This window comes from Pygocentrus nattereri, chromosome 29 (assembly GCF_015220715.1).
Source record: "Pygocentrus nattereri isolate fPygNat1 chromosome 29, fPygNat1.pri, whole genome shotgun sequence".
NCBI lineage: Eukaryota > Metazoa > Chordata > Actinopteri > Characiformes > Serrasalmidae > Pygocentrus > Pygocentrus nattereri.
The window spans coordinates 400,001-420,000 of NC_051239.1; the positions used below are offsets into that span (position 1 = coordinate 400,001).

The following is a 20,000-nucleotide window of genomic DNA, read 5'->3' on the forward strand; positions in this document are numbered from 1 at the left end:
TGAAAGAGGCCCCGAATATTCTGTAATAACTCTAGCTAGGATGAAGCAATCGGAACCAAACCACGTGCAATGAGCACCTCAGGATTTGGAGCTTCGAACAAGCCGGAATGCCCCTGCGTCGGAGCGATGAGGCAGGCGCCGGACAGCCGTCACAACGTTTAACCTCCGTTTGCAGCTTCCTGGGCGCAGACCAGCCCCACCCGTACCCCCGTACCCCTTCGTGTGTTTGGCAGAAAACAGAGATCACGTCCAGCATCGCATGTAATGCAGTCGATTACACACATGTTAAAGTATGTAGCGTATTTCTTTGGTTCCGACTGCTCCATCCTGACGGGAGCTACAGCGGAATATCCAGGGCCTCTTTCGAGTGAATCTCCCTGTATATAGAACCATTTTCAAAAAGGGTTCTTTAGTAAAGAAAATGGTTATGTATAGATCCACGAACTCTCAAAGGACCCTTTGTATGAGTTAAGGGTTCTTTGGGTCATGAAAGGGTTCTTCAGACTGGTGGATGATGTCAAGCTTGTAACAATAGCAGAACCCTTTTGGTGCTATATAGAACCATTTTTAAAAAGGTTCTACACACTTTTAAAAAAAGGTTCTTTCAGAGTTCTTAAGTAAATAAAAAGGACCCTTTGTATGATTTAAGGGTTCTTTGCATCATGGAAAGGTTCTTCATACTGATGGAGAATGTGATGAAAATGGTGCTACATGGAACCGTTTTGAGAAAAGTTCTATATAGCACCAAAAAGGGTCTTGTGGTGCTACAATGTCAAGCTTGTAACCACAGCAGAACCCTTTTTGGGGCCACATATGGTACATATAGAACCATATACAAAATATTTCCCATCAGTCTGAAGAACGATTTCACCCTGCAAAGAACCACTTAAGCATAAAATGGTTCCATACAGAGAGCCCTGGAAGAACCACCCTTTTTCATCTGTGCAAAAACGTTAGGGCTGCTAGAACCGAAGGTTCTGATCCGACAGTACAGTGATATTTACCTACGTATGTTTATCAGCCTTGGCGCAGGCGTCTATGGAGCTCAGCAGTGGTGGTGCTGGAGCTCATGCGCCGCCTTCAGTCCCAGCAGCCGCTCCTCTGTAAATGAGGCGGCGACGCTGAGGGGCCAAATTAAACCGGCCTGTTGCTCTATCAGCACCACATCCTGATCCTTTGAAGCGCTGCTGTGTTTACAGACTTTATACACACACAGAAAAACACGCATACACACAATCACACACACACGCAAAACAGAGATGATGAGACAAAGATGTTCACGCTCAGTCCCACACACCCGTAAACCTGCAGTTACAGCGCCACGTTTAAAGCCACGGAGCTCCTCAGCGCGACCCAGTCTACCGCCAGTGTGTGTCTATGGACGCTGCACGGCTATGTGCTTGACTTTATACGGCTGCAAACAATGGGTGTGGCTGAAACTCAATAATGAGGCTGTCCACATACTTTTGGCCACGTAGGAAATCTCTGATCAGCAGCGTGTTAAGCCGTTTTTTTACATTTCGGTCTGTTTGTTTTTCATTTATTTGCTGGGTGTTCAGTATAACACTCAATTTTAGTATCATACCATCATGTTCGGGACAAAACCTTATAATTAAATAGCTATATCTAGGGCACTTTCCGTTTTCACCACAGGGGGCGACAAAGCTAATCACGTGTGATAATATGTAAACAGAGTCGGTCAGAGCGGTTCAGTGTGAAACGCTCCGTTCTAGATAAACTTAAGAGTCAGAACCGTTCACAGTGGTGGTGATGGGAACCAGACGTCCCTCTAAAAGCTCCTACAGAAAGTTCCTACATGAACTGGTTCTGAATTCACTGCCTGATGACTGAGACGCTGTTTTATGAGAGTTTAGAGAACTTCAACTCCATTCATGGTGGAGGGAGACATGTAGGGTGCTGTGCGGCAAAATAGTCCCCAAAGAAAACTCATTATTCCAGATTTTCCACTATTTTCCATCAGCAACATTCCAGAAACTCAGAAGACTCGTGTAGGTTCTCTGGAGGTTCTGGATGGTAAATAAAGTGTCTATATCTGTGTTGTAGTCATGGCGACGCCTGGTTCCCATCACCACCACTGTAAAGACGTCTGAACCATTTCACACCAAACCCACTCTGGATCTCTCTGTTTACACCGCACACACGGAATTTATGGAGAAATTTCCAAACATTGGTGGAGTTTCTCTTTAACTGACCGATATGTGTGTGTGTGTGTTCCAATTACACCCATGGAGAATGAAAACAGTCCACAGACACTCGGTCATGTGACTCTGACGGCTGTATCTAGCGACTGAGAACAGAGCTCGCTGCCACTCAGGCTCCGTTTACAACAGCTGCCTGTTCACCCTCACACAGAGCCATTCACAGGAAGCTATCAGGAGCCATTAACATAAATAATCTCCAGACCGGTGACTCTCCTGAGGGTCCGCCGCCGCTGTGAAGTGGACGCTGTGGCCTGTTTCAGATACCACTCACATATTTTCAAAAAGGCAGACGGTGTGTGTCAGGGCCGAGCGATATTTCGCTTCTTAGCTGTTATCGAGACACCGGCCTTCACAACACAGTAGGCTGCAAAATAAAACAATATTACAATAAACAACGTGAATGTCCAAACAGAGCGGTGGTGCATGACTAAACACACCATTAACAGCTATAAACACTATCCCCCGTTTAAAGTTTCACACACAAATCCAATTAAACAGCACCAATTATGCTCACTTGGTACTGAAATATTCAGTTTGTTTGGAAAAGCTTATCATGAGAACAATAAATATTCACTACTATTACATCGTCCACGCTACATCTAACCAATCACAGTACTTTTAATGTGTTCTGTGACCAATCACAGCTCCAGATGAGACGCGTATGACAAAATATAATACGTAGCATTAAAATCACAACATGATACTTATAGTATATATGCTATAGAACGAGGGGCTCTCAACCTTTTCCACCTCATGACCCACCTGCTTATCACTAGAAAGCCCACAAGATAACAAAACTCAATGTTTTTGCTTAAAAATGTAATTTTGGGAAAAATTTCAACACAGTGGCCTCTTTTCCACTGCAGGGCCAGACGGTTCTGAGCATGGAGGGTAACCGCTAACTGTACTGGGGCCACAGAACCATTGGGAACCACTGGGTGGGATGACCTAACGACATACCTATCCACTGACTGGTTCTATGTTTACAGGGGGGTGGTCGTGGCCTGGAGGTTAAGCAACCAGCCTTGGTTTGATCCGCTGAGCCAATAGTCTTTGATTGAGGTGCCCTTGAGCAAGACACCTGACCCCCAACTGCTCTCTGGGCTAATTCCACAGTGTGTAAAACACAGTTGACTTAAAGTTCGGAATTCAATTTATGTCCGTATTGTTCCACCGCATTCTTTCAGATCCGGCTTGAAGAACATCTTGTTAAGCGGCAGTCGTGGGCCGGAGGTGAGGGAACCGGCCCTGTGACCAGAAGGTTGCAGGTTCGATCCCCAACTCAGACAGTCCATGACTGAGGTGCCCTTGAGCAAGACCCCTAACCCCCAACTGCTCCCCGGGCGCCGTGGATAGGGCTGCCCACCGCTCCAGACAAGTGTGCTCACTGCCCCCTAGTGTGGTGTTTCGCTTCACGGATGGGTTAAATGCGGAGGTGAAATCTCCTGGGACGAATAAGTATCACTTAAAACAATCAAATAAGTTCATTTCACTCATTTTGGCAAATAAATGAACGCAGTGCACGGTTTTAAACTCACCGTCGTTCGATAAACGTCAAAACGTCTGAACAACCAGGAGAGAGAAACCGGTCAGCGTTAGCTTCGCTAGCACGCTGCCAGCTCTGCTCACCACAGAGCAGGTCCGATTCTGACTAACAAAAGCTTCAGTGACACAAACTCAGACGACAACGACTCGGCTCCGAGGAAGCCAAGTCCAGCGGCAGACGTCCAGCGACAGAAAGCCGAAAGTAACCTCTCCTCTGGTGTCTGGAGCTGGAGCCTCATCGCTAAGCTAATGTCAGCCAGCTCCTCTCTCCTAGCTATCTTAGCATAGCTGAAGAGCTCCAAACACACCCGTGCAGGTTTAACTGGGCTGACTGTAGCTCCGCCATCGCAAATACAGAGGATACAAACTTATACCAGTGACAGAACGTCGACTGAGCCGCGTCGGAGTCACAGAAAGTTCAGCTTGAGCTTTGAGCTGTAGCCGCTAGGCCAGCGCACGGTGCCTCCCACAGGCTCGGTTCTAGCAAACCGATGGCTGAAAACACCCGTTTAGAGGGCAAAGACTCGTATCTGAGGGCACAAACTCGAATGGCTGATGATGAAGTGACAGAAACGTAAACAGAGCTGTTTTTTGGTGCTGCGAGCTGGACCCTGCTGGACGACGCTACTGCCAACACTGTGAAACACACCACAGCACAGGCTGCTCGAGTCACAGACCCTCAAATTACACCCGTTTAGAGGATCAAGAAGATAAGAGCGCAACGACAGACTGGACTTGGAGTTAGAGGAGGCATTTCCTGGTTCTGATTCAGCGGCACCGCAGATGGACACAGAAACCGTAACCAATCTCACGAGCGCAGACCGGCGTGGAATGTCTAATATTTCCCCAAGAACGTTTGGCTCAATAGCAGAAAACTGGCCAGAGATAAAGCATGTGGGACCTACTCTCGCACTGGTGTGAGTGGACAACTGAAGGGTCAGGTGTTTCTAGAGGCGAAGGGCAAAAAACTGGCGAAGCTGCCTTTGTGCACTGTTACCTATTCGTGTTGTTGACGGTCAAACACTTCATATGTCTTTCATATTGTTAATTACATTTTTTTTTTTCACAGATTTGCATGACAAAGTGACATCACAGGCCAACTACAGACCACTGGTCCTCCTCTGTGTAGATCCAAGGGGAGCTTCGCGACCCACTTGTGGCCCTCGGCCCAGTTTCTACAGAAACCCTGCTGTAGAAGAACTCGACTAATGGCTCCACACAATTATTACTACAAAGCTTCATTATAGGCTCAACGATAAGGCCAGGGTCCTAGAAAACAAGGGCATGTAGTGAATCCAGTGACCGCTGTGTTTGGGCCCAGTTGTAGCCATGGAGCGCTGTTTTGGTGATTTTCCTTCTCAAACTAACTCAACTCAGCAGTTCAGGTCATTTAGTAGGCGTTACATTAAAAGTAGAGCCTGTTTTTTCCTTCTCCTGTAAAGTTACCTTGGAGATACGAGGTTTTGTTCCGACAGCAGCGATATGCTGTCTCTTATTCTAGTACATGGTATATCTCAGCCTTGCGCCCGGAAGGTCGCTGGTTCGATCCGCTAAGCCGACAGTCTGTGACTGAGGTGCCGTTGAGCAAGACACCTGACCCCCCAACTGCTCCCCTGGGCGCCGCGGATAGGGCTGCCCACCGCTCCGGGCGAGTGTGCTCACTGCCCCCTAGTGTGTGTGTTCACTAGTGTGTATGTGGTGTTTCACTGCACGGACGGGTCAAATGCGGAGGTGGAATTTCCCCACTGTGGGACTAATAAGGGTCAGTTAATGTCTTATATGCTAATATATGACATACTTTAGTATGTATGTTACCTCATATTAAGACAGGGCATAAATTAGTATATGCAGTATTGCTCACACAAATACTTGTTATATCTTACTATATATATATATATATATATATATATATATATATATATATATATATATATATATATATATATATATATATATGGCACTTCTTATTATATATGCTGTCTATCATGCCAACATATGGTACCTTAATACATTTTCTATATCTCACACTGATACACAGTATTTCTTATTATATATCTTTAATACTAATATACAGGATATCTTAGTAAATATGCCATCATTCATACTAATATATATGTTTGAATATGTTCCCCATCTCATTCTGATATACGCTCCAAAAGATGGTTCTTCAAGGGTTCTTTACTACAGGGAATGGTTCGGATTAGAACCATGAGTTCAGTATAGAACCATTTGCATGCTTCTGCATGGAGAGACGGTCCTCCAGATTGATACTGTGCTGTATGTGACTCTACAGCACCAAGAAGGGTTCTACTGATGTTACCACATCAGGCTTGTGACAATAGCAGAACCCTTTCTGGTGCTATATGGAACATCTTTCCAAAAGGTTTCACATAGAACACATTTTCCATCCACCTGAAGAACCGTTCCACCATGCAAAGAACCAGTTAGGCAGGCAAATGGTTCTAAACAGAACCCTAGAAGCATTCCCCTTACTAAAGAACCCTTAAAGAACCTCTGCTTGAGGACTGTGTGGCATATCTCAGCCTGCTGTCTCTCATTCTAGTGTCTTTGTACACACACTACTGCTCAGTGCTGGACAGTGAATGGAACAGTGCACAGGGTTAGTATTGATTAGTTTTGATCAATTCCATTAATCACTGAATCCCCTTTTAATCCCAAAACCAAGCAGTGGAGGAGGCTGGAGCTTTTACACTGACCTTTTTGTTTGTCCATCGTTGGGAAAATGTTCACAGACTCCCAGTAAAAGTCTCAGGTCTTCTATCACAGCTCATGTCTGTCTGTCTGTCTGGCTGGCTGTCTGTCTGTCTGGTGTGATTCAGTAAATGAAAGCAGAAAGTTCGCGATTCCTCACTCTTCAGTGTGCGGACCGTGTTCCGCGTGTCCTGCCTCTTTTCCTCGAACTCACCACAACTTTCTCTCTTTTCCTCTCCGCTTCTGTTCTTTCTTTCTCCTCCTCCATTCCCGCTGTTCCTCCTCCACTACGCTGCTCCTCGGGCTGCGGTTGTCTCCAGCGCACCACCTGGTGGTGGAAAGCTGCACGCCAACAACAACTGAACTAGTGTTGAAAGTAAAGGGGCACTCCAGCCAAAATAATAAAAAAGAAGAAATCCAGGAGAGATCCACCTATTTGGAAATGTCTGTATGATCCAGTGTGTGAGGTGTAAACAGAGAGATCCAGAGGGTTTGGTGTGAAACGGTTCAGACGTCTTTACAGTGGTGGTGATGGGAACCAGGCGTCGCCATGACTACAACACAGATATAGACACTTTATTTACCATCCAGAACCACCAGAGAACCTACACGAGTCTTCTGAGCTTATATGGAATGTTGATGATGGAAAACAGTGGAAAATCTGGAATAATGAGTTTTCTTTGGGGACTATTTTGCCGCACAGCGCCCTGCATGTCTCCCTCCACCATGAATGGAGCTGAAGTTCTCTAAACTCTCATAAAACAGCGTCTCAGTCATCAGGCAGTGAATTCAGAACCAGTTCATGTAGGAACTTTCTGTAGGAGCTTTTAGAGGGACGTCTGGTTCCCATCACCTCCACTGTGAACGGCTCTGACTAAGTTTCTCTAGAATATCATTTCACACCAAACCGCTCTGAATGACTCTGTTTACATATTAACCATTTAAAGTTTCCATTTCCGTTATTCGACAGCACATTTGTGAGGAATGGATGGGGGATGAAAAAACAAGGAGTCAGGAGGCGGCGCTAAACTCCAAAAAACTTTATTAAACAGAAAATTCAAGTACTAACTGTTCACCAGAGTGCCGATTAATCGATAAGAGTAAATGAGAATAAACTCAGAGCCATAACAGAAAGAACTAAACAGAAACACACCTGAACCTGAACACCGGACACTCACCATACTAACTCAATATGATTATTTCTGTTGTTTTTTTTTTTGCTTGTTTGTTTGTTTTTCATTCAGCACACCTTCACATTAAAAGAAGGAATAAAGAAAGAAGCAAATAAAGAAAGAGAGAGTGGGTTTTGTGGTGATGGTGCTGTGTTGCGACTCCCCTAAGGCAGTGACTAGTGGCTGAGCTGCATCATCTCTGGTCTGTATCTTTCCGGTTGGAGTAATTAAAGGAATACGTCGATCCATTTTCAACCTAACCTTTATTTGCTGCGTCTGTGGCGAACAGCCCATCACCACAGATGACGGCTTAAATACGTCTCTCTGCACTCAGAAAAGATCAGAAAACGCGTGGAGTCCAAAGTCGGTTATAATAGAATTCAATGGGCAGATGCTGAATCTTCCAGGGGGCCTCCACTAAGGGTGGGCGATATGACGATATTTTATCGCTATTGTGATAAATTATGTTTTGGGTATCGTCAGTACTTCGATAACACTGGCCAACTACACATTTGATTACAAAGTGAGGCCTGTTTAAGTGGATTTAGTGCAGAGCGAATAGAAATCACTGCGGTTGCAGGTTTATTATTATAATAGTGTTTTTAAATGGGGCACCGCAGGTTCTTGTCTGGCCAAACACCAGGCTAAACATCGCGATGGACATCGGGTGTCGTGAATACGTCTCGAAGTATCGTGATTAAATATTTTTGCCACATCGCCCACCCTTAGCATCCACGGTAAAGCTCTTTTGCTTACTGTTCTTCTCTAAATAAATGGACGTCTTTGCCAGTGCTGATCAACCAGATGCAGCAAAGTGAGGTTAGTTCAAAAAAATCAGTGGAGTGGTCCTTTAAAGGGTCACTCGGCCTGATGACGAGAGCCCCCTTTGTGATGATGTAACCTGAAGGTGGTAGGACTACAGCCGCTTTTGGGGGTGGGCTAGAAAGCCCCCACAAATCAGGCATAGTCTCTCAAGTTTCTCATCAGAAGGGTTATTTTTTCAGAGTCCCTTTAATGAAGTTCATTAAAGGGTCCGTATTCAGCATTTCTGACCTTTTTGCTTTCTGTACTAGTCGTGATTCATGTTAACATGACCATTTCCAGCCTGTTTCAATGCCTGAATGTTCCTGTGCCTTTAAGACTGATATGTAAATGAGCTCTGCTCTGATTGGACCTGCATTTGGCCTCATTCACAGTGCAGTCTGAGCTGAAACACTCCGTATAACTTCGCTGTGGATTAGGCCTGGTTGAACACACGCGTATGCGTTCATGTTTGTGACGTCACAAAAACATATGAATTCAAACAGCAGCTCAGTGCTACGATTTCCACAATAAAAGTCTTTTAAATACATGTTTATCCAAAGGCAGTAAATCACCACGACCTGCCACTTTATAAACTCTCATTTTTTAATCTGCTAAATTATGCGCAGTGAATAGATGAACGTCATTTGCTGTCCACTAAATTTGAATATTAAAAGCATCAAAGTCTTGGTGCAACTGAATCCTTAAAAATCTAAATCAGATTGAAAAATGTTACAACTGAATTGTTTCCCAAAGAACTGGGATCAAATTGAAGCCACAGTCCTAATGAATCAGTGCCTAACACTGGAATCAAACTGACAGTTTAACCGAATCAGTTCCTAAAGATTAAAGTCATGATACAATTGAATCAATTCCTTAAAAATCTTAACCAAATTGAAAAATGTTAGAATTGAATCATTTCCTAAAGAAGTGGGATCAAATTGAAGCCATGGCCCCAATGAATAATTTTCTGAACCTCATGGCACAATTGAATCCTTATGAATCTGAATCAGATTGAAAAATGTTACGACTGAATCATTTCCTAAAGAAATCAAACTGAATAATGGTACAGCTGAATCAGTTCCTAAGATTTGGAATAAAAATAAAGTCATGGCACAGTTGGATCAATCCCCAAAAAATCTGAATCAAACTGTTACAACTGAATAATTTCCTAAAGAACTGGAATCAATTTGAAGCCACGGTCCTAATGAATCATTTCCTGAAACTGGAAGCAAATTGAACTCTTAGCATAACTAAATCACTGTCCAAAGAATCACAATCAAATTGATTTATTCTGTAGTTGAATGATAGCCTAAAGAATAGGAATCAGACAGAATCATGTGGCAAATGAATCACTCCTGAAGAACTGGTCATGGCTCAACTGAATCGTTTCATAAAGAATCATAATCAAACTGAATAATGGCACAAGTGAATCAATGTTACATTAGAATTCATTTCTAAAGAATCAGATTCAAATTGAATGACAAGACAATCGAATCAGTTCCTAAAGCTTCACAACCGAATCAAACTGCTGCAACTGATGGCAGGTTCTGAGTGGAGCGTTTATTTCTAAATCATCGATTTGCGCATTTTAAAGTCTTTCTTTATTGTCGTTCTGTTTATAGTTATGCCACAATGTAGGTAGACAAACAGAGAGAGAGAGAGAGAGAGAGAGAGAGAGAGAGAGAGACACAGAGAGAGACAGAGAGAGAGAGAGAGAGACAGAGAGAGACAGAGAGAGAGAGACAGTAGCTGCACGTCATTTGGTCACTGAATCAACACAAGCAGATTCAATCTATATCAAAAAATCCTTCATTCAGATTCAAACTCTCCAGATTAGATCTCTGTATGTGGACTGAACTGAAAGCAGGTCAGCGGTTGGGGGGGGGGGGGTTGGGGGGGTAGGTAAACTATATATATATCTACAGGGGTGAAAGGTCAGGGCTGCGAGAAACTCAAAACCATTAGCCAGGCCATGCAGAAGTCCTAAAAATGTCTTTATCATCTTCATCTTCATCATCTAGCGTCTATCATTAATCCTTTAGAAGAGGAATCTCTCCATCCACTCCAGAAAAGAGGAAATAACCACTCGGTGAAAGTGCTTTAGAACGCAGTAGCAGCAGAACAGGGGGAGGGTAAACGAGGAGGAGGGTAAAGGGGGGGGGGGTTATGGAGGGGGCTGATCAGTATTGATCAGAATCATTTTTACAATCAATTATCGATCATATATCTGATTTAAGGTTAAAGGGTCCGGTACGTTTCTCATGCAGGTCGCATGCGCGCTGCTCGTCAAAAGTTTGGGGACACCCAGTTTTCCGAGTCGCTTTGAACACGAATGATTCGGCTTCACTACAAACACCATACTAAAGCGTGTGAAGTCCAAAGGCCACGCCCACTCCACCCTCTGGTTGTGATGTCAGCGTTCAAAGCGTTTGGGGGTTTTCTCAACTTCATTCTTCAGAGAAACGTTACGAGACATTTTTGTTCCTCAAACTTAATTTCTTACTTAATTATGTCATTTTCTTTTTCGTAAATATTTTTTTAATAAGAATTGTTTTAAGAACGAGTTCTTAACTTTACGATAGACTCTCACTGCCTTAGGCTGTAAGAGTTGACGAGGTGAGCATCTAAATGAATGCCTTTGTTGCTTAAAACTAGTTTTTAAACTCTTGGTTTGACGTTATTCCTCAATTTTGTTCCTCTGAGCGGATTAAACGAAATCACAGTTAACACGTCGTCTCACGTCGTTTACGGTACGTGGTAAAATGCAACGTAGCCCACGTAGGAAACCAATTAGTCTGCAAGCTTTCCCTCAAAAACAGTGATGTTTATTACGAATGCTGTTTCACACGTGATCCAATTTTTTACAAATAGGATCACATGTTTTTCAGATTTTTCAGAGAAATGTGTGGAATCAAAAATTCACGTGATTATTCAAACGTGAGATTCATGCATACCGCCCCCAAAATGAATGTGATCACACGTTTTTTAACACAGTTTTGTGCATAATCACGTTTTTTTCCTGTGATCAGTTTTTTACATGATCGATTTTTTCCACATGATCACGTTTTTTTCACGTGTGATGGTAGATTTTTCACTTTCTTGTAATAGAAATTGTGTGGCGTCTAAAAGTAACACGATTATTCAAACGTGACACTCATGAAAAACTCACATTTTTAAGAAAATGTTAAGAAATTAATTACTATTATCAGAACGTCTGAAAACTTCTTACGTATTTTTTTTTTGAGAACTTATGACGTTTTTAGTGTTTGTCTTTTATGAACCTTTACAGGTTTTTTCTTAAGAAAGCTCTTGTAAGTCCCGTTCCTGGTATTTAAGCCACCTTTGCACTGAAGGTAAACATGTAATGGGAGATCTCAGACCGGCGCCACCTGCTGGCAGTGTTTAAAGTATTTTGACTCTTTTTGTCTCTAACAGATTTAAAAAAAAAAAAAAGCTGGAAATTCTGTTAAAGTCATTTTGCAACACAAGCTCAGCACAACTGCAACCAGTGATGTCACTGTGAGGGGAAACCCTCACAAAGACACACATAAATCTCACGTATGAATAATCATGCGATTTTAGACAACACACAATTTTTTTTCGCAAAAACTTCTGATCACACGTGATAAAAGTGGTCATGTAAAAAAAAAAACTGATCATGTCCAAAACGAAAAAAACGTGTGATCACTTGGGAGGAAAAGAAAAAAATCCACACAAATCTCACGTTTGAATAATCACGTGAATTCTTGACACCACACATTTTTCACAATTTTGAAAAACGTGTGATGTTTTTTTAAAAATTGGATCACGTGACGTTATCACACGCAAAAACGTTATCACACGCAGTGTCACGTGAGAAAAAGTGTGCTCGCGTGCGCCGTTTCCGGGCTTGACGTGTCACGTGTTCACATATTATTCAAATAATGCCGCGTGTCTTGTTCACATGTGGTTTTTAGACGCTTTGCGCATTAAATGTACACGACATTTTCTGGCGAGTGAATGTTTGTAAACACTATTTCCGTCTTTTACTGTCAGTTGATCCTTCGTTGAGCTGTACGGACTGTAATGTGTCGTGTCTCTAATTCACTGTTAACCTACGTCTGAACACTAACAGCAGGGGGCGCTCTGACCACCTTCCTTCACTACACTTGACACATTAGTTCATAGTGAATATTTATTATTTCACTGAGAATTTATATCATTTATATATATTAATATTTTATACGAAGACGAGGTGAGCCCCAGACTTTCCACAGGCAGTGTAACGCTGGGTGAACTCTCTCTAATGTACCCAGCAAACTGCAGATCGTTGCTATAGAAACTGATGCCATTATCTACCAGCGATTTCTGCATCGGTGATATTTGCATCAACGCATACAGACACGTCTGAAATGTGTGAAAAGAAAGAAAGAAAGTTTTACATATCGAATTTTTTACTATTAAAGTGAAAGTTTGGTAGAGAATAAAATGCACCCACGCCACCCCAAACGTAGTCGATCGGCCAAGTTTGCTTCTTTAGTTTGGCACCGGAGCTACGAGGCTAATGTAGCTAACAAGTAACGGAAGCTTTCACCCCACCAATTATCATCGAGCCTAAATCGCTTCAAGCTCTTATGTAGCCATTTAGAAACATGAGCCTGTTTGTGATATTTTAGCCAGGCAGTTAGCACAATGCTAATTGGTGGGGTATAAGCTTCCATTACCAGTTCGCTACATTAGCCTTGTAGCTCCAGTTTTAGGCAGGTGTGTGGTGGTTTAGGCATGCAATTAGCCAAACGCTAATTGGGGGAGTATAAGCTCCTATTACTGGTTAGCTACATTTGCCTCGCAGTTCCAGGCAGTTAGTGTGTGTTAATGTAGGCATGCAGTTAGCACAACGCTAACTAGTGGATGAAAATATTCCATTATTTGCCAAACAGACCTCCGTGGTCCTGTGGCTGGACAGTGTAGTGGATAACACCTCAGCCTTCTATGCTGTAGACTGAGGTTCAAGCCCCACCTGGGTAAGCCAATGAGAGCCCTTGGGCAAGACTCCTAACACCACCCACATTAGGACTCTGGGTCTAAGCTCCGATTCTCTGTGGTCAGACTTAAATCGTCTCTAGCGCCCCCTGTGTTCAATAACAATGTTCAGAGCCCCACACGTTTCGTCCCGTGAACACTCTTCTCTCAATTCAACCGGATCGTCTGAAATACGAGGTCGTTAAAGCTGCTGTTCACGTCATTAGACTGGCATCCTCCTTCATCAGGCTTCGTCAAACTGAAGGGAAACTTTCCCTGCAGTTCTCCGTCCTTCATCTGATGCTCACTGAAAACAAGATCTTTCCTTTTAGAGCTTGATTTGAAAAGATCTACAAACGTACCTGCACTCAGGCTGATGCTGCACAGACTCAGCTGAATAATCACTGCTCACCGCTGATAAACTGACTTCGGCTCTCGGAATATCATCCGTATTATTTTAATGCCGGTGACATTAAACGCCAGCGTTTTGTCCTCGTCCCACCTTAAATGGCGCAGGAGTTCAGAATGTGACTGCTGCACCCTTTAAGGTGGAACGGGAAAATTCAAACAAGCAGCCGGAGCAAACAAGCAACTGGAACCTTTTAAGAAGAAGCTGTGAAAAAAGAAGCTGAATTCAGCCTCGTAGTTTTAACACGGGTAGTGTCTTTGCCTATCATAATATCACAAATAGAGGATTTATTTACGGGTATATCTGTAATTATGTGCTATGGTAGAACATTTTGATAAGGTAGCTCAGCTCGCCAGAGCACCGCCACAGCCCGCCGTAGCTTCATGTAGCTTAGTGACATCAAATGGATCGTATTTAGCAATGTTAGTATTATAGCTCTTTAACGACCTCATAGTTCAGAGGATCCAGTTGTATTCGGGAGAAAAATGTACACAGAACAGAACGAATCGGGTTCTGAGCATTTTTATTGAACACAGGGGGCGCTAGAGGCCCGGAGTTCCTAATACGGGCATAATGAGGACTACAGCATGACGCATGACTACAGTTGCCTATACATTCGCCTTGTAGCTCCGGTTTGAGGCGAGTGTGTGAAATTTCGTCATGCAGTTAGCACAATGCTAACTGGTTGGGTATAAGCATCCACTTACTTGCTAGCTATATTAGCCTTGTAGCTCCAGTTTGAGGCAACTGTGTGATGACTTAGGCATGCAGTTAGCACAATGCTAACTAGTGGGATGTAAGCTTCCGTTACCAGCTAGCTACATTAGCCTTGTAGCTCCGGTTTGAGGCGAGTGTGTGATGGTTTAGCCGTGCTGTTAGCAATGTGCTAATTGGTGGGGTGTAAGCTTCCATTACTTGCTAGCTACATTAGCCTCATAGCTCCAGTTTGAGGCAAGTGTATAACAATTTAGGCATGCAGTTAGCACAATGCTAACTAGCGGGGTATAAGCCTCCATTGCTAGTTAGCTACATTAGCCTTGTAGCTCCAGTCCAAAGCTAAACAGGCCAACTTCAGACACCAGTTTGGGGGAAAGGGGCTGGACTGGGTCACCAAACTATCGCTTTAATTGAGCAAAAGTAATCAAACCATCCACAACAGCATCTTAAATCAACTGTACAGAAATCAGATTGAGCTTCGTCGTAACTCAAATGCTTTCCATCCGTCAGTAAAGCGTTCCGATGGTCCGGTCAGTAAGAAATAAGTTCATTATTAGCTTATAGCTCATCGTGGCAGTTAGCTCAGAGTGTGGCAGTGTTTAGTGGTGGTCAGAGCCAGTAGCCTGTGTGGACGCTGGAATGCTTCTACTGAACTGGACACTGGTTTTCAGCAGGTGGAGCTAAAAATATCAGCTTTTTTCATCCTTTTTCTGAGTCTAGTCTCACTTATCATACACAAAAGCACCAAGCTATCACTGTGGGCCTGCATTCAAATCCAGTCGAGGGCTCGTATAGTAGCTGCAACCAGAGGCGTGACGTCAAGGGTTCTGACATGCTGAGATATCCGGGACGCAGTCGGGCCCCGAAGCGTCACATCCTTCGTCCAGTCAGTTTCTCATCGTCTTCTTCACATTGTCCCAAGCAGAAGTGCAGTTACGTGATTTTTTTTTTCTTTTTCATTAGTTGTTTTTTCCCCCCTCAGCGTTCTCAGCGCTAGAAGAGCGAGACCTTCTTCTTCAAGTCGTTCCTCTTCCACAGGGAGAGCCGATCGAACTCCTCCATCGTCATTCCGAACAGATTCTTAAACTCCTCCTCAGACAGGTGCCTCTGAGAAAAGAACGACATTGGTCAGCGCCGCCCTCTGCTGGAGAAAGAGCGTCTACGTCAAAGCTTACACATCTGTTTGAGTTGTACCTCCAGCCTCATCCTGTCCACGCCGGGTGGGAGTTTATTTCTGCCCCGGTGAGTCACGACCAGCATCTCATAGGGATAAATCTGCCAAAAGGAAACAAAGACAAAGAAGTGTTATATCATTATAATATACATAGGCAACGTGTATATTTATATACACCGATCAGGCACAACGTTATGACCACTTTATCAGCTCCACTTACTGTATAGCTGCACTTTGTAGTTCTACAGTTACAGACTGTAGGAACTATTTGGGTGGTGGTACGGCTGGGCGATAAAACGATAACGATAAATATCGCGATATAACCTTTCCTCGATAGAGCGATAAGAAAAGTTTGTTAAAATTTCGATATAAGCGACACTACTCTGCTGTCACCAGGAGAGGGCGCACTTCCGAGTTTTCCTACATGTTTAGAGAAGGGATGGATGAATGAAATGAGTCGCCAAATATACTTTAGCAACGTCTGAAACGTGGAGCTAAACGTCCCCTGTTTGGGTGGAGCGACCGGCAGCGGGACTGTACTGTCCTACAGTGACCTCACCTCCTTCTGTACATCCTAACCAGCTTTACAGCGTTAAATCACGTCTGCTCTGATATGAAAGAGCCATATTTTAGTATTAGTGTATTCACAAGAATCGCAAGTGAAAGAAAGAAGTGGTTCATTGAGTTACAGCCCTGACTTAAAGGAAAACGAAACTGGGGAAGCTGTGAGGCCCTGGAAAGCGGGAGAACGCTAGCTGCCCAGCCGAGCTGTATTGAGCAGCTGGCTAACCTGAAGCATCTCCATCACTCGCACAACACGGCGAACTGATGACACTGTAGATCAAACAAGACACAAAAGCACCGCTTTCAGTTTAAACGTAGCTAAAAGGAGGACTGTCTGTTCTGGTGTTGATACACTGCAGTTCCACTGCTTGGTGAGTGTTTGTCGTCTTCTGACCATAAAGGATAGTTTGAAACAGCAAGTGACCACCCAGGAGCAAAAATCCGCCTTCAAACTTTAAAGAAATAATGATTTGACATTTATCGCGATCTGTATCGATATCGACCGATGTGAATTTTGTTTATCGTGAGAACATTTTTTCCATATCGCCCAGCTCCAGGCGGTGGATTGTTCTCAGCACTGCAGTGACACTGACGTGGTGGTGGTGTGTTAGTGTGTGCTGTGCTGGTCTGAGTGGATCAGACACAGCAGTGCTGCTGGAGTTTTTAAACACCTCAGTGTCGCTGCTGGACTGAGAATAGTCCACCAACCAAAAATATCCAGCCACCAGTGTCCTGTGGGCAGTGTCCTGTGGGCAGCGTCCTGTGGGCGGCGTCCTGTGGGCAGCGTCCTGTGGGCGGCGTCCTGTGGGCGGCGTCCTGTGGGCGGCGTCCTGTGGGCGGCGTCCTGTGGGCGGCGTCCTGTGGGCAGCATCCTGTGGGCAGCGTCCTGTGACCACTGATGAAGGACTAGAGGATGACCAACACAAACTGTGCAGCAGCAGATGAGCTGTCGTCTCTGACTTTACATCTACAAGGTGGACCGACAAGGTAGGAGTGTCTAATAGAGTGGACAGTGAGTGGACGCAGTGTTTAAAACTCCAGCAGTACTGCTCTGTCTGATCCACTCAGACCAGCGCAACACACACTAACACACCACTGCCACATCAGTGTTACTGCAGAGCTGAGAATGACCCACCACCCAAAAGTGCCTTCTCTGTGAGGGTCCAAAGTGCTCCTCTAGAGTAAGTGGAGCTGATAAAATGGACAATGAGTGTAGAAACAAGGAGGTGGTCAGAACGTTACGCCTGATCGGCGTATTTGATCATATTCAGTATAACGAGACGTGTTTCTCACCTTGTGCTCCAGCATGGTGGGCAGAGAGTTTCCTCTGTCCATCCTGCGGCTCTCCGCGTCTCCATTCTGCACCGCACACACACACACACACACACACACACACACACACACACACACACACACACAGTTACACACACAGTCAGACTGAATTACACACTGCAGTAGGGAAACAGCTGAGCATGTAGAAGTATAAGTGCATCATCTCTGTCATGTCAAAACTCTGTAGCTGCTTTTCTTATTTCATCATGGTTCAGACACACCAGCTGTCCTTTACACTGAGTGGACGTTTCATGCTGAACAGACCAATAGAAACCCTAGAAAATGACCTACAACAAAACCTCTTCACATTAACACGCAAAGCTTTTTCCAGCTGCTATAAACTCAGCATGTAATAGATTAAAGGTGCTTTTCTACAGCAACGATACTTAAACACACTGACTGCTGTGTGTATTCTGAGTGTTAGAGATGCTGCGTGGATATACGGTTAAAATCGGGCAAGTAAAAACATTCTTACCTGTAAATCTGTAGAGGAAGAAGAAAAACGAATGAAATTAATATGAATAATGATAGTCAGATTAATAAAACCGATACTGTACATATTACTGTGTAAAACTGGAATAGAATTTACACTGAAAAACTATAAAAGAACATAAAAGAACAGAATAGAGTATAATAACAGGCTAGAATAGAATAGAGGAATAAACAGAACAGAATATGTATAAATGTACAACAGACGACTATAATAAAGAACAGAATAGAATGGAGGAGAACACAGTACAATAGAAAAGAACAGAGTAGAATAAAGTAGAACACAATAGAACAGAACAGAGTTCACTGAATAGATTAGAATAGAATAGAAAGAATAGAATACAGTGGAACAGTACGGAATAGAATAGAATAGAATACAGCAGAATGGTACAGAACAGAACAGTATAGAGTAGAATAGAATAGAACAGAAAGAACATAATACAGTGGAACAGTACAGAACAGAATAGAACAGAATAGAATACAGAGTAACAGAACAGAAAAAAATAGAATAGAATAGAAAGAATAAAATATAACAGAACATAGTAGAATAGAGTAGAACATAACAGAATAGAGTAGACCAGTACAATAGAAAGAATAGAATACAGTGGAACAGTACAAAACAGAACAGAATAGAATATAATAGAATAGCATATAATAGAATATAATAGAATACACTGGAACAGTACAGAACAGAACAGAATATAGTAGAATAGAACAGAAAGAACAGAATAGAGTAGAACACAAGAGAATATAGTAGAATAGAATAGAATAAAATTTAGTAGAACATCAGAAAACAGAACAGAATATAATAGAACATAGTACAATAGAGAAAAATAGAACCGAATAAAATAGAATAGAACAGAATAAAATGGAGTAGAATAGAATAGAATAAAAATTTTGCAAAACATCAGAAAACAGAACAGAACAGAGTAGAACGGAGTAGAATAGAATAGAACAGAATAGAAAAACCCCAGAATATCCTTAGAGTAGAACACAAGAGAATAGAATAGAATAGAATAGAATAGAATAGAATAGAATAGAATAGAGAACCCCAGAACAGAATAGAGCAGAACAGAACAGCTTACTCTGGCAGCCTTTCTCGCTGTGTGATGATGAAAACTCTGCCGACTGGAGCTGAAGCAGAAAACGGAGTAAATGAAATGAAAACATCATTAAAGTAGCGTGTTTTTGTTTGTGCCCGTGTCCGTCCACTCACCCTGGTCAGGCCGCTGCGGCTGTAGCTAGGGAACGAAGGAGATTTGGGTCCTGTGTGAACAGAACAAAAAATCTTTAGTCTTCTTCCTCTTCTTCTTTCAGCTGCTCCCTTTAGGGGTCGCCACAGCGGATCATCTGCCTCCATCTTGCCCTATCCACTGCCTCCTCTACTTTCACACCAACCATCTCCATGTCCACCTTCACTACATCCATAAACCTTCTCTGAGGTCCACCTCTTCTCCTTCTACCCGGCAGCTCCATCTCCAACATTCTTTGCCCAATATATCCACTATTCCTCCTCAACACATGTCCAAACCATCTCAACCTGGCCTCTCTGGCTTTATCTCCAAACTGCTCCACCTTCACTGTCCCTCTGATCTGCTCATTTCTAATCTTGTCCAGCCTGGTCACTCCCAACGGAAATCTCAGCATCTTCATCTCCGCCACCTCCAGCTCAGCCTCCTGTCTTTTAGACAGAGCCACAGTCTCCAAACCAAACATCATAGCAGAACAAAAATCACAAGACCTGATGAATTCAACACATACCAGTCCATTATTTCACCCCTCACACTGCAGATTTAGGATAAATATCATTCATTTCATCACGATTCAAATATGTACTTAATACATTTCTTTAGGATTTA

At 43.3% G+C, this 20,000-nt stretch overlaps 2 protein-coding genes across 3 annotated transcripts in view; both read right to left on the bottom strand.

Annotated features, from left to right (window-relative positions):
- The window catches only part of si:dkey-220o5.5 (actin filament-associated protein 1-like 2), an 81,353-nt gene extending 74,628 nt beyond the window's left edge, over positions 1-6,725 (bottom strand). Inside the window, exon 1 of one of the 2 annotated variants that reach the window (XR_005129905.1) lies at positions 6,485-6,725. Coding sequence is in view for 1 of the 2 variants with exons in the window: in XM_037536114.1 (XP_037392011.1) it covers positions 6,485-6,500 (16 nt within the window). In the remaining variant the exon portion in view is untranslated. The remainder of the gene's footprint in view (positions 1-6,484) is intronic. The other variant, XM_037536114.1, reaches the window with a different exon arrangement.
- Positions 6,726-7,504: 779 nt separating this feature from the next.
- Positions 7,505-20,000, bottom strand: part of LOC108410878 (dematin-like) — an 81,016-nt gene continuing 68,520 nt past the window's right edge. The window contains exons 12-17 of the mRNA XM_037535984.1: positions 19,358-19,407; positions 19,227-19,275; positions 18,128-18,135; positions 17,614-17,679; positions 15,777-15,857; positions 7,505-15,689 (exon numbers count right to left, since the gene is read on the bottom strand). Coding sequence (XP_037391881.1) covers positions 15,576-15,689; positions 15,777-15,857; positions 17,614-17,679; positions 18,128-18,135; positions 19,227-19,275; positions 19,358-19,407 — 368 coding nt within the window. The 3' untranslated portion in view covers positions 7,505-15,575. The remainder of the gene's footprint in view (positions 15,690-15,776; positions 15,858-17,613; positions 17,680-18,127; positions 18,136-19,226; positions 19,276-19,357; positions 19,408-20,000) is intronic.